Genomic DNA, 13,532 nt, shown 5'->3' with positions numbered 1-13,532 from the left:
CTGGAGACACTACATATGCACTGTTCTCCAAAAATGGACACATACATCAGTGGGATTTAGTGTTTTTGTTTTTTACCATTAGTGGTATCTGCTAGAATTTAACCCAAGCAATCTTGACTGTAGAGCCCACACTCTTAGTTACTGCATAGCTTATCCTTTCACACCTGGTTCTTCTAAAAGGGGAGAAGGAAGTTTTATGCAAATCTAAAAGATCTGTATTAAGACCCTAAGTCTCAGTAACCCCATAATCCAAGTAAATCAAGTAAATACACAAGCATCGCTGTGTATTATTAAGGACAGTCATATTTCATGTGTGTCTAATTCACTCTATTTGTTTTTCTCTAGTTTTTAGTTTATGGAAGTTACTTTGCAGCCATTGCTGGCATTTTCCTAATGAGAAGCATATACATTATCTACTCAGCCGCATGCCGAAAGAGAGTACAGAACTCTGCTGTTACAAGTCAGAACCAATATAGGCCACACCCAGAGGAACCAAAGAACGTCTAATGAGCAAAGCTCTAACCTCTGTCAAACGCTGCAGCCTCTGAGCAAGGATTCTGCTGCAGGTCACACTCACATATATACTGAGTGTCGTATCTTAACACCCTTCACAGGTCTAGATTCCAACGAACATTTTCAAAACCAGGGAAGGTCAGCTTTGGACTAGCTGTGCCCAACTGACCTGGATGCAGCTGACCAGGGCTATCATCTCAATTCAACAACCCATGTCGGGGAACTCCAATGAATAGCCATGACTGGAAAATTCTGGTTTTGATTGCTTACAAGGATACGCACATGGTGTGGAAACAAACCGTGAAAAAAACCCAGTCATCCTTAAGTTGATGTTCCCCCGCTGTGAACAAAAATACTAACTGAAGTGACCTTGTTCCTTTATTAGATATTTGTTTTATTTTACCAAAATAGGCAACACAATGGACACTTTTTGTCACATGAACCATTGTCCTTCTTCCATTAAATATATTTCTTTAAAACATACAGTTCCTTGAGAAAATTGTAAGACTTGGTCCCATTTGTAAGGCCTCCTTTTCTCTCCTGAGAACACAGTATTATTCACAAGCTATTATTTGTTAATATCACCGCTTAATTTTTTTCAAGATGACTTCTCACTTTGTGCTCTGCTGAGCTTTGTTGTTGAACCTCTACCTCAGGAGTAGCTTCAGACACTCCTGTGTGGCCACAGAATGACATTCATGCCAATTTCCAGTGGTCCCAGGAGAGGCAATAAACTTACTCCTGTCATGACTCCTGAAGACGGAAATGGCAACCCACTCCAGTATTCTTGCCTGGAGAATCCCATGGACAGAGGAACCTGGTAGGCTGCAGTCCATGGGGTCACAAAGATTCAGACACAACTGAGCGACTGTCACTTATCACTCACTATCTTGACTCCAGAGAGGTGTTTTAATATCATGTCAGTGTGATGTCTGCCTAAAACAGAAAAACCTAAATAGACATTTTAGGGATTTCTAGAAGTATTTGTAAATAAGAAAATCTAATTTTTAGATGGGAGAAATTGTGCTAAATAAAATAAATGTGTGCAAAAAAAGAGCCTTTCTCATTTTTTGATGAATTGTGCTGAAAAATGTCTTGAGTTTGCATGTCCTTTGAAACTTCAACAACAGTCCCATTGAACAATCTGCCACTGGGAATAAAGAATGCTGATTCAATATTTGTCTTTCCAATAGACTTTTCTCCAAATCTCCAAATTCAGTCACTGGATGAAAAATTAAAATTCAGTCCAAAAATCAATATACTTGCTTAGTGGAGAAAGCTAATACATAATTATATCAAAAGCAAGGAAAGAATGACCACTGTTGTCCTTCTTGGTTATTGTAGTGAAGATGTTAGTCAACACAGATAACGAAAAGTCAAAAATTGGAAAGAAGGGGAACTCCCTGGGGGTCCGGTGGTTAGGTCTCTGCACTTTCACTGCCGAGGGCCCAGGTTTGACCCCTGATCTGGGAACTAAGATCCCACAAGCTGTGCAGCATGCCGTAAAACAAACAAACAAAAATTGAAAAGAAGGAGGAAAGACTATCACAATTCCAGAGGCTATAGATATGCATCCAAGAGACTCAAATAAAAACAAATAGTAGTAGAGAAAGTAAGTGTATAGAAATCAAGAGTTTTTGTGATACAACAACCATTTAGAAGATACATGTGAGTAAAAGGCCACATTTATAGTAGAATAAAAATAAAATACCTAAGATTACAATAACAATTCAATAAGTGTGTAAGACATATAGAATATGCCTGAAACACTTTTGAAAATTACTTAACAATACCTAAACATATGGAGTCACCTACCTTGTTCTTGACTAGTAAGAAAAATACATATAAAGGCATTACTTCCTAAATAATTTATATGGTAAATCCTATCCTAGAGGGAAAAAATACCTTTTTTAACTAGTATAGGTGATTCTAAATTTATTTGGAAATTAACAAAGAAGAACCAATAGAATGGTTTTTTAAGTGGAAAATGAGATTAAATTATTTGCAAAGAATAAAATCTAGCTCTAAAATCTTAACTACAGTAACATAATCAGCATGAAGAGACAGTTTGAATTAGTGCCTAATTCATATGAAAATTTATTATAAAAATAGCATTTCAGCATAGGAGTGAGCCCAGGACAGGAAGACATTGTCTTGAGGAGCCAACGGCAGACTCAGGATATTTGGAGTCAGCAGAAGTAAGCTCACATAGGTTATCAGGTCCATCTAAGAGGTACAAAGTCAGAGCACAGAAAGTAAAGACACATGAACGCTTTTAAGTTACAAATGGTTGCTCAAACTCCTGCTACTGCTGTAGCTTCCTCCAACTACTATTTGGGGCCCCTGGATAAGATATCCTCAATATGAGGATTAGGAGAATATGTTGCCTCACCAATTTAGGGACAACGCCCCTTGTCAGCTCAAAAGTAGTTATGGAACGAGAACGACGCCCCTTTTCCCTAGACAACATAATTCTCCTAAAAGAAAAGGGGGGAATGAGAGAGTCATTTCCTAGGCAGGTTGATAAGGAGTCTAGGGGTCCCCAAGGAGAGAGGGGTCTGGAATTCTCAAGGAGAAAAAAAGGACAAACTTTTTTTCTTTCTCCACATTCCTTAGGATTATATAACAATAATGTATCCTGCTTAAAGACAATCTCTAGATTAAACCTTCTGGCTAATTCTGTTATCTTAAAATGTAAATTATGGGAGTAGGTCTGGTGAGGTCTTTACAACCTCCAGACATTGTTTAGATTCATTAGAGAGTATATAACTTCATTGCTAACACTGGCAAGCGGGTACTCTTTCTGCCCCCTTCTAATGCCTATGTCAGAAGCTTTCTCTATCTCCTTTATACTTTAATAAAACTTTATTACACACACACACAAAAAAAGTAGCATTTCATACAAGAAGAAACATGAATATTTAATAATATTGAAATTATTCTTTTCAAAGGTAAAACTAAGCTGGACTAGAATAACTATCAATATGTAATGAATGTATTTATGTATCAATAGGCAAATATGAAAAATGAAACTGCAAAACTACCGGAAGAAAACATGTAAAACTTACTTTATAACTTTAAACCTTTCTAAAGTAACAGAAAATCTGGAAGTCATAAAAAAGTGAAACTAACCTTAGGCATGAAAAGTAAAGCAATATAAGCAAAGCCAAAAGACAGCTGATAATCTGGAAGAAATACTGCAATTCATCAAAGCTACTTTTCCTAATTTATATAGAACCAATACGAATTGATAAGAAGTCAAAAACCTGAGGAAAAAATGGGCAAAGAATGTGAACAGGGAATTCAGAGAAAGAAAAATATAAATGACTCAGATATATGAAAAAAATGCTTAAATTAACTCATAAGAGAAATGCATATCAAAAGTACAGTGAAGCTCCAAAATGGCAATCCATTCCAGCACTCTTGCCTGGAAAATCCCATGGGCGGAGGAGCCTGATAGGCTACAGTCCATGGGATCGCAAAGAGTTGAACACGACTGAGCGACTTCACTTTCAGAGTAGAAAGTAATCTAAATGTGTGATAATAGAATTTGTTCTCTGGGAATGGGTCAATGGCAGTCTTGAAGATTCTTGGTGAGAGTGTACATTGTCTTCATGGCTAGGAAGGAAAATTCAGGATTTTCAAAATTACAAATGTGTATATCTTTCCACCTATAGATTTGTCTGATAGAAATATGTATTACTGATATACTTGCATGCCTGGGAACTGACTTGTGTAAATGTATTTCATTAGAGCAAAATTTCAAGGCACAAAGGATTGGAAGCTATTTAAACTTCATTAAAAGGGGAGAAGGGAAGTGTATTATGGGACACCAGTATATTCACTTGTAATAATATTAACTAGATTAAAAAAGGAGGAATATCTTTTCATTGTGATAAAGGGCTCGGAAGTGTATTATGGGACACCAGTATATTCACCTGTAATAATATTAACTAGATTAAAAAAAGGAGGAATATCTTCATTGTGATAAAGGGCTCTAAATATATTATTACTATTTAGCAAATAATGATAAATTATTGTTAAGTGAAGAAAAATCAAATGACAAAATAGTAATGAATGCAATAGCTCATCATTCATGTGAAAGTAAGGAGAAAAATAACTACATTGGCTTATATACACATACAACTTTTCTGGAAAGATTAGAAAAAGCTGATAATAATCTTTCCCTGCTGTGGGGTAATGGGAACCCGAAGGAGTTGTCATCTCGTCATGTTTTTTGATGTTTGCACCCTCAAGTTAAAATATTAATTTTCCAGAAAAGCATTTAACTTCTTGGGAAATAAATTAGCATGGATGAATAATGAGCTAGAATTTTTCAATTATTTCTATATAACCATTTCAGTGTTTTTACATTTTGGGCAATATGCAAGGTTTACAAAATGTACATTCATTAATCAAAGGAACAAACACACAAGAAAAATTGAGTATTTTTTCAACAGAAAATTTTATTTGGTATCTCAATAAAGAGAAAGGTTATTACTTTTTTGAATTGAAACATAAGTTTGCTTGGTAAAGATGTAGGATTTTGTGACTGATAAGTACACCTTATGGAGAAAAATTTTTAATGCTTTGCTTTGTACACGGAATGACTCAGAAACAACAACAGAAACGGAACTCATAGACAAATAACAGAAACAAGGAGGAAGAAATAGCAAAAGAATAGCCTTTTCTGAGAAGGAAAAAAAATGGTTCTGGTTCTAGCATTTTGGTTTGCTCTCTGCCTGTATTTAGTCCTTGACGAAGGTGAAATATGTTGCTCTAGTTGAGAAACTTGTCACAGAAGAGGCACTTCTGGCAGATAAGCAGGGTCACAGGGCCTGAGGAAGAGGCATACAGGTAACAGAAGTGAATATATCCAAAGGAAGGTGGCAGGCGGCTGGGAGGCCTGGGCCCCAGAGGCCCTGCACGTTCACCGCTGCCAGAGAGAGTCAGGCTGGGGCTGTGTCATCGGGGAAGGACCACTGGGTCCTGACTGGGGCCAGGGAACAGCTTTGACTCCAGTATGCATCATTTAGCTTTATTCCATTACCACAACCACAGACTATATCTAAACCTCCCTATTGTCTTGTAAGTGTTCACCAAGGTGTGGCAGGTTGACTTAGGTGAGGAGATGTGTATTGCTCAGAGCAGATCATGACAGCCTCTAGACACACAGTTGAAAATTCATGTCTTTTGACAATGACTAAATCAAAGGCAGAAACAATTACTAAATCAATTATTAACACTCATTGTCTCAATACAATGAAAGTCAGAAGACAGTAGAAGATAACTGTCAACCGAGAACTGTACCCCAAAGAAACTTCCTTTCACATTTTTTTATCACAGGGAAGAAGGATATCCCCTGTATTTTGGACAGCATTCATTTGCAAGTTTACAGATAAGAATTATTTTCTGTCTCTTTCAGTTATCTACAATGTTCACCTCTGTGAAATAGCCCACCTGGCCTTAAAAGGCTAGAATCAGGTCACTGGAATCTAGATAATGTCTCTAGAATCTAGATAATGTCTAGTTTTCCACTGATGCACAAAGTCTTCCCTATGTATCAACATACCTCATATTCAACAAAAAAGTAAAACAGCAAGATAAAAACAATATTCTAAGACCACCATTCTGTGTCACTTTACTTCTGCAGAGGCTGGAAAAACATCACCTGAGGTGGGACGGGCTAGTGGGGAGGGGAGTATCCTGCCAGCAGTGACTTTGGGCTGGAGGCTATCCTGGGAATCTTTTCTAAATCTATGCGCCTAGGACTTCAGGTCACTGAGCACAACATTCTAAAAACATTCTGAATTTGGTTTCTTTGATCACATCAGTCTAGGAGAAATCTTGGTTTATGATTTTTTTTTTTCCTTATTTCCAAGAAGAACTAGATCCAAGAATGGAATTTTGTGTGACTTTACAAAAGAAGCTGGCTTCAGCAAGGTGTAGGCTTCAGTGTCCAGACCCTGACATTTTAGCAGTGGAAGGTGGTAACTCTGGGGCTGTCTCAGAAACTGGGAGGCCAGAGGTACTGGGAGCAGGAGAAGAAGAAATCAGAACTCATCCAGAAAGTAGTCAAAACAGACAGAAATGAGAAAAGGAAACTGCTCCAACCTCCCATTTTCCTCGACAACAGAGAGGGCAATTGGGTGATTTGACATGGTATTCTGATGCAGTTTCAGGGAGGTTTGTGTTTGTGCAGTCAAACTGCCCAGCTTCCCACATCCATGTACTGCATGACTTGGGGACACTTGTCTGCACCTCAGTGTTCTCACCTACAAAATGGGAACAAGAATGGTGTTAGGTTGCAAGAGTGTTGTGAGGATTAAATGGGTTAAGACATACATGTCACTTACCCACAGGGCTCAGGACACAGGGCAGGGTAAGTCTTGGCTAGTATTACTGTTAATAATTATTTTTCTAAACGTGAGATGTTCAGGTATATAAGTTTCCTTGAGTTGCCCGAGTTTTGATTCAGAGATCACATCATTAGCATTTTTCTAAGTAGAAATTTCAAGTATCTCAGGATACTGAGTAATTACCTAGCAGAGCAGTAGCTTGGGTTTCGGAAACTATGGTTACTGAACTACTAGGAAAAATAAAGGTCTTGAAAAGAGACAGTCTGTATGAGGCTGAAAATACTGAATTGTCCTGGAGGAGGTCCCTTCAGAAGTAACACATTTTATGTACTATTAATTAATGGAGTGGGCTTCCCTGGTGGCTCAGTGGTAAAGAATCTGCCTCCCAATGCAGGAAATGAAGATTTGATCCCTGGGTTGGGAAGATCCCCTGGAGAAGAAAATAGCAATCCACTCCAGTATTCTCACCTGGAAAATCCCATGGACAGAGGAGCCTGGCAGGCTTCAGTCTATGGGGTCACAAAGAGTTGGACATGACTGAGCAAGTAAACCACAGCAACAATTAATGAAGTGCTTGATATGAACCAGGCATTGTTCTAGTCCTGCATTAATTAGAAGGCTTAAAAAAAAACAAAACCCTCCATTTTCCTATTTTCAGCAGAGAAATAGAAATTAAACAGTCTTTTTTCTTCCCTTAGCGTGTGCTTCTGCTCCATCTGGACCAAATTAGATCTTGGACCAGATTAGATCTTGGCCCAGATTAAAACATCATATGATAGTTTTATCTAAATGGATGAAGGATTTTCCCTGCTTTAACACTAGGAGTAAATTTAAGAAATTTATTTTATTTGACTGTATATGAAATTCAGCTAAATCCTTAAATTTCCATTTCCAGGTATCCAATATTGGTAGACCCTACCCTCAACCCCCGATCTATAACTTTATAGTCAGAGTTTGTTTCTGGGGACAAGTACAGAAAAATAGTAGGTTATGCAATGTTCGTTGCAGCACTGTTTACAATAGCCAGGACATGGAAGCAACCTAGATGTCCATCGACAGATGAATGGATAAAGAAGTTGTGGTACATTTATACAATGAAATATTACTTAGCCAAAACAGGAACAAATTTGAGCCAGTTGTAGTGAGGTGGATGAACTTAGAGCCTCTTATACTGAGTGAAGTTAGTCAGAAAAACCGGTTGGATGGCATCACCTACTTGAAGGACAGGGAGGCCTGGCATGCTGCAGTCCATGGGGTCGCAGAGAGTCGGACATGACTGAGCGACTGGACAACAAGTCAGAAAGAGAAAAACAAGTATCTTAATGCATATATGTGGAATCTAGAGAAATGGTACCGATGAACTTAGGAGAGAACAGACCTGTGGGCACAGTGGGGAAGGTATTGAGAAAGCAGCACTGACACATATACACCATCATATGTAAAAGAGATGGTGGCAAGTTGCTAAATAACACAGGGAGCCCAGCCGAGCATTTAGTGTGATGACCTAAACGGCTGGGAGGGAACGCAGGAGGGAGGCTTAAGGTACTGTGTTTGGGTTTATCTCCCAGGATGATCTAGAAAAGACGAGGGATGAATCTTGAAGGGCAAGGGAAGGCTAAAACCGCCCAAAGCAAATTCTTAAGTGTATCTATGAGGATATACATCCCATGCTCTATTCTCTTCTGTGCTCTGTTGCTCAGTCGTGTCCGACTCCTTGCAACCTCACGGACTGTAGCCCACCAGGCTTCTCTGTCCATGGGATTTTTTTCAGGCAAGAATACTGGACCAAGTTACCATTTCCTTCTCCAGGGTATCTTCCTGACCCAAGGATCAAACCTGCGTCTCCTGTATCTCCTGCCTTGGCAAGTGGATTCTTTACCACCGCGCCACCAGGGAAGCCCTGTCCCCTTCTACTTTGCGCAAACTGGAATCTTGGGAAACATTGTTGTTCCTTTTTGCTTTCTCCTTGAATGTCATTTCTCTTCCAGATCTTTCAAAATGATTACGGTTGATTCTGAGGGTTTCACATCTGAGGATTCAATCAACCTCAGAGCAAAAATATTCAAAGAAAAAAATTCCAAAATTTCCTAAAAGCAAAACTTGAGTTTGCCACTTCTTGGCAACTATTTACATAATATGTACATTATTTTAGATATATAGGTACTCTAAAGATGATTTAAAGCACACAAGAGGGTGTGTGTAAGTTATAAACAAAAACTATGCCATTTTATATAGGGACTTGAGCATCTATGGCTTTTGGTATCCGAGGGAGTCCTGAAACCAATCCCCTCCAGATGGCTGTATAAGGACAACTGACCTGACCTACAAATGTCTATGGGCTTCAGGGTCATTACATAAAATCCACAGTGTTGACTGGCAAACGTCTAGCACTGAGCTACACCCACAAACAGTCAGAAGGGTGTTGGCCTGGAGCCAGCGTGTATGTTTTAAAGGAGGTGGTTCAAGAACGGGTTGGAAGAGATATAGCAGGAAAAATGGAGGGGCATGCTGATTATTGATTGCAATGAAAGGAGACAGATGTCTGCATTTTAATCCTAAAAGACCAAAATACTCTTGAGACCCTGGAAGGGGAAACTTTATCAAAGAAAATAATAGGGAAATAATGTAACCAACCTTCAAGATGGGAATTAATAAAATGTCTTGGGGAAAAAGGACAAGCATGCAGACTTTTAAAAATTCAACCCAATTAAGTGTTCCAGGAAGAAAACTGTGACTTTAAAGAAGCCTTCTGGCATAAGATTTAAATACGAAGCCTGTGAAAGAGTAAGAATGTGATGGTTCTTCTGGTCACTAACAAAACCAGGTGCTCACTTCACTCTGTAAACAAGGTTATACCGAGTTCATCGTATACTGATGCATGTACAGGAAATTGAGAAAAACGGTACTGATGAACCTATTTGCAGGGAAGGAATGGAGACGCATTTGTAAAGAACTGACTTGTGGACACAGTGGAGGAAGGAGAGTGGAATGAATGGAGAAAGTAGCATTGACATATATACACTCTCATGCGTAAAATAGATAGCTAGTGGGAAGTTGCTATATAACCCAGGGAGCCCAGCCTGGTGTTCTGTGAAGACCTGGAGGGGTGGAGTCGGGGGAGGGGAGGCAGGCTCAAGAGGGAGGGGATATATGTACAATTATGGCTGATTCACGTTGTATGGCAGAAACCAACACAATACTACTGGAGAGCAATTTTCCTCCAATTAAATATATACATTCGTATATATGTATGTATATATAGGCTTCTCTAGTAGCTCACCTGGTAAAGAATCTGCCTGCAATGTGGGAGACCTGGATTTGATCGCTGGGTTGGAAAGATCCCCTGGAGAAGGGAATGGCTACCCACTCCAGTATTCTGGCCTGGAGAATTCCATGGACTGTATAGTACATGGGGTCGCAGAGAGTCAGACATGACTGAGCAACTTCCACTTTCACATGTATATATATTTATATATATATAAACTAGGTGCTGGGAAAATCCAGAAACTTAAATTCTTCAAGAAGTTGCTGATATAATAACAGTGATTTATTTTTAATACAAGGACAATGCAAAGGTGAAGATTTCGTTAATCTGTGATAATGAAACTCTGACGTGGTTCTTCCTGTTTGCTAAGGATGGCAGCATGCCATGACTTGCTTTATTGCTCAATAAAGACTTGTGGCAGGTGTTATCCCATCTGCCTTATAGATGGAATATCTGAGATTATGACTGTTTGTGGCTGGCCTTTGTGTTCCAAAAGGAACACAGTACAGAGCTCCACACACCTTGTTAATTCCGGGTTTTCTTTTGGCTAACACCCCCTCTTTGTGTAAAGCCTTCTTTTCCTTTCAAGATCACAAAGGTAAACCCAGACGATCTTGGTTTATCTGCTGGAAGGCGCTGCTGATGAAAGACATCTTTCTTGTTTTTGCTTCAGACATTGGTTTCACCAAATGAAACCTCTCTCGCTTGATCTTAGTAGGATAAAATATAGTACATAAAATTATTCATTCCAGAGGGAAGTAAAAAACTTAGAATAGCAAAATAGACAATTTGTATGAATTCCTATTTCTACTCCTCATGAGTTAAAGAGTCATTTAAACATCATTGACCTTGTGATTTTCCATAGGTTGGAGAGGGTGTGCAATATGTACTCAAAATTATAAGCCATTAGGTGCAATAATAAAGGCAAAACATCTTTGTCACAACCTCCAAAACTCTTGTTAGTGGCATCAGCAGCAGACTGGAACAGGTCCTGGGGGATAGAAAAAGAAAGGGTCTTCCCCCTTCCTGTGTCCTGATATCTCATGGACACAAGCATAAGTCTTGGTGTACATGCTCCTTACCTTTCACCCAAACTTTCAATCTAGGAACCTTTCCAGATGGGAAATTAAACATCTTATCACTAAAAGCCTGACAACTAGTAGAGGTCACCAGCGTTAAATCATAAAGGATCGCTTTGGGGGATGCGGTGCTTAAACTATTCAAAGAAGAGCTTCTGTAAATGTGCTCTGAACTGATTTCAAGAACTCATCCTCCACTTCTTATCAATTAGGATGGTACATGACCATTTAAGGACACTTATTTGAGAAGACAATCTTAAGTCAAATACCACACAGGTTCAATCTTTGGGAGTAGCCTGTAAGAACAGAGGAAGTAAACAAGCTTGTGGGTTAACCTGAAAGGAATGAGAGAAAGAAATGAGATGATAATCACGTCCTAACCCAGTAGGTAGGGAAAAAATAAAAAAAAGAGTTTAGGCTTTGCATCCTTACAGAACTGGATTCTAAACTCCATGACCCTGGGCAAGCCTCATTATCTATCCCTGAATTTCTGCTTTCTCATCCACATGGTGGAAATAATATCTACTTTACAAACTTTTCAAAGGATTAGAAACAAAGCATGGAAAACAAGTGCTATTAATATCTGCCCAAATAGGAATTAAGTAAAATATGGCAGCTGCCAGAAATGTTACTTTCATAAGCTTGTTGAAAGCATTTTTTGTTTTTGTGTTTTTGTCCGCACCATGTGGCTTGCAGGTTCTTACCTCTCTGCTCAGGGATTGAACCCTGACCCACAGCACTGAAAGTGCCGAGTCCTAACCACTGGACCACCAAGAAACTCCCAGAATTTGATTTGTTTCTTTTTTAAATTAATTAATTATTTATTTTTGGTTGTGTTGTGTCTTCATTGCTATGTGTGGGCTTCTCACTGAGGTGGCTTCTCTTGTGGCGGAGCACGGGCTCTAGATCTGTGGAATCTTCACGGATCAGGGATTAGACCCCTGTACCCCACATTGGCAGATGAATTCTTACCCACTGGACCACCAGGGAAGTCCCAGAAATGATTTGGTTTTACTGAAGAGTTGCATGCTTGGAGGACAAGCTAAACACTCAGAATCTCAGGAAATGTGGACAGACAGGAACAACCAGACTGAACTATGTTGCTAGAAACCATATTTATAGGCAGTTATTAAAGTTAAAGGGGCAGGGGCTTCCCTGATGACTCAGTAGTAAAAAAAAAAAAAAAACCCACCTGCCAACGCAGGAGACATGGGTTCAATCCCTGATCCAGGAAGATCCCACGTGCTTCGGAGCAACTGAGCCCGTGTGCCACATATTGAACCTGTGCCCTAGATCCTGGGAACCGCAACTCCTAAAGCCCTCTCACCCTGGAGCCTATGCAGCACAACAAGATAAGCCACCCCAATGAGAAATAAGAGCAGCCCTCACTTGCCACAACTAGAGAAAAGCCCATGCAACAACGAAGACCCAACACAGCCAGAAATAAATAAATAAAATTTAAAAATTACTTTTAAAAAGACCCAACACAGCAAATAAACAAAAATATTTTTAAAAAATTAAAGGGACTTCCCTGGTGGTTCAGTGGTAAAGACTCTGCCTGCCAATGCAGGTGTTATAAGAGCTGCAGGTTCAATCCCTGGACCAGGAAGATGCCCTGGAGTAGGAAATGGCAACCCACTCCAGTATTCTTGGCTGAAAAATCCCATGGACAAAAGAGCTTGGCAGGCTAGTCCATGGGGTTGCAAAGAGTCAGATGCAGCTTAGCAACTGAACAACAACAAAATTAAAATTAAAAAGGTGTTAGAAGAAGACCGGTTCAGTTTCACTTCCAGGGACTTCCAGGAGGTGTGAGGGAGGTAGAAGTCTTCTGTGGGCTGACGAATGTCAGCTATTCGTGTGCCTGTCTCTTTTCGACAGTGAAGCCCTGTCTCTTCACTCCGTGCAGCACTAACCCAGGACAGCATGGAGGTCTGACTCTCAGGTGGTCCCTTTCTGGGAAATCTATCCAGGCAGGGACTCCAGACTGGTCCTCAGCTTGGGGATGGGGCACATCAGAAACAGAAGAATCACAGAATAGAAGCTGAAAATTGCACATAGGAAATTTTAGTACCTCCTCTTGGTAGGGCACGCCAGGATCTTCTTGAGAGACGGGGAAAGCCCTAAGTAAGGTGTAATAAATTCACCTCCCACCTTTGTGAATGTCACTGTGGTATATACCTCAGGAGGTTGCCTTTGGGAGACCTAGACCAATGGAGAGGATGAAATGCAGGGTCCCCTGGTCTGCTGCTACGAACTGTGACCACTCTCCATCAGTAACAACAGTGCTTTGTGAGCATGCAGATTCTTGGGCTTTGA

The 13,532-nt window shown here is 39.7% G+C and overlaps 1 protein-coding gene across 3 annotated transcripts in view; it reads left to right on the top strand.

Moving 5' to 3' along the window:
* The window catches only part of SLC19A3 (solute carrier family 19 member 3), a 31,402-nt gene extending 29,815 nt beyond the window's left edge, over positions 1-1,587 (top strand). For all 3 annotated transcript variants that reach the window (XM_019978016.2, XM_070773300.1, XM_019978024.2), the window contains one exon: positions 346-1,587. In XM_019978016.2, the coding sequence (XP_019833575.2) occupies positions 346-507 (162 nt within the window). In that variant the 3' untranslated portion in view covers positions 508-1,587. The remainder of the gene's footprint in view (positions 1-345) is intronic.
* The last annotated feature ends 11,945 nt before the right edge of the window (positions 1,588-13,532 follow it).

The sequence above is a fragment of the Bos indicus genome, chromosome 2 (assembly GCF_029378745.1).
Source record: "Bos indicus isolate NIAB-ARS_2022 breed Sahiwal x Tharparkar chromosome 2, NIAB-ARS_B.indTharparkar_mat_pri_1.0, whole genome shotgun sequence".
Classification (NCBI taxonomy): domain Eukaryota; kingdom Metazoa; phylum Chordata; class Mammalia; order Artiodactyla; family Bovidae; genus Bos; species Bos indicus.
This window is presented reverse-complemented; position numbering and strand designations above follow the sequence as displayed.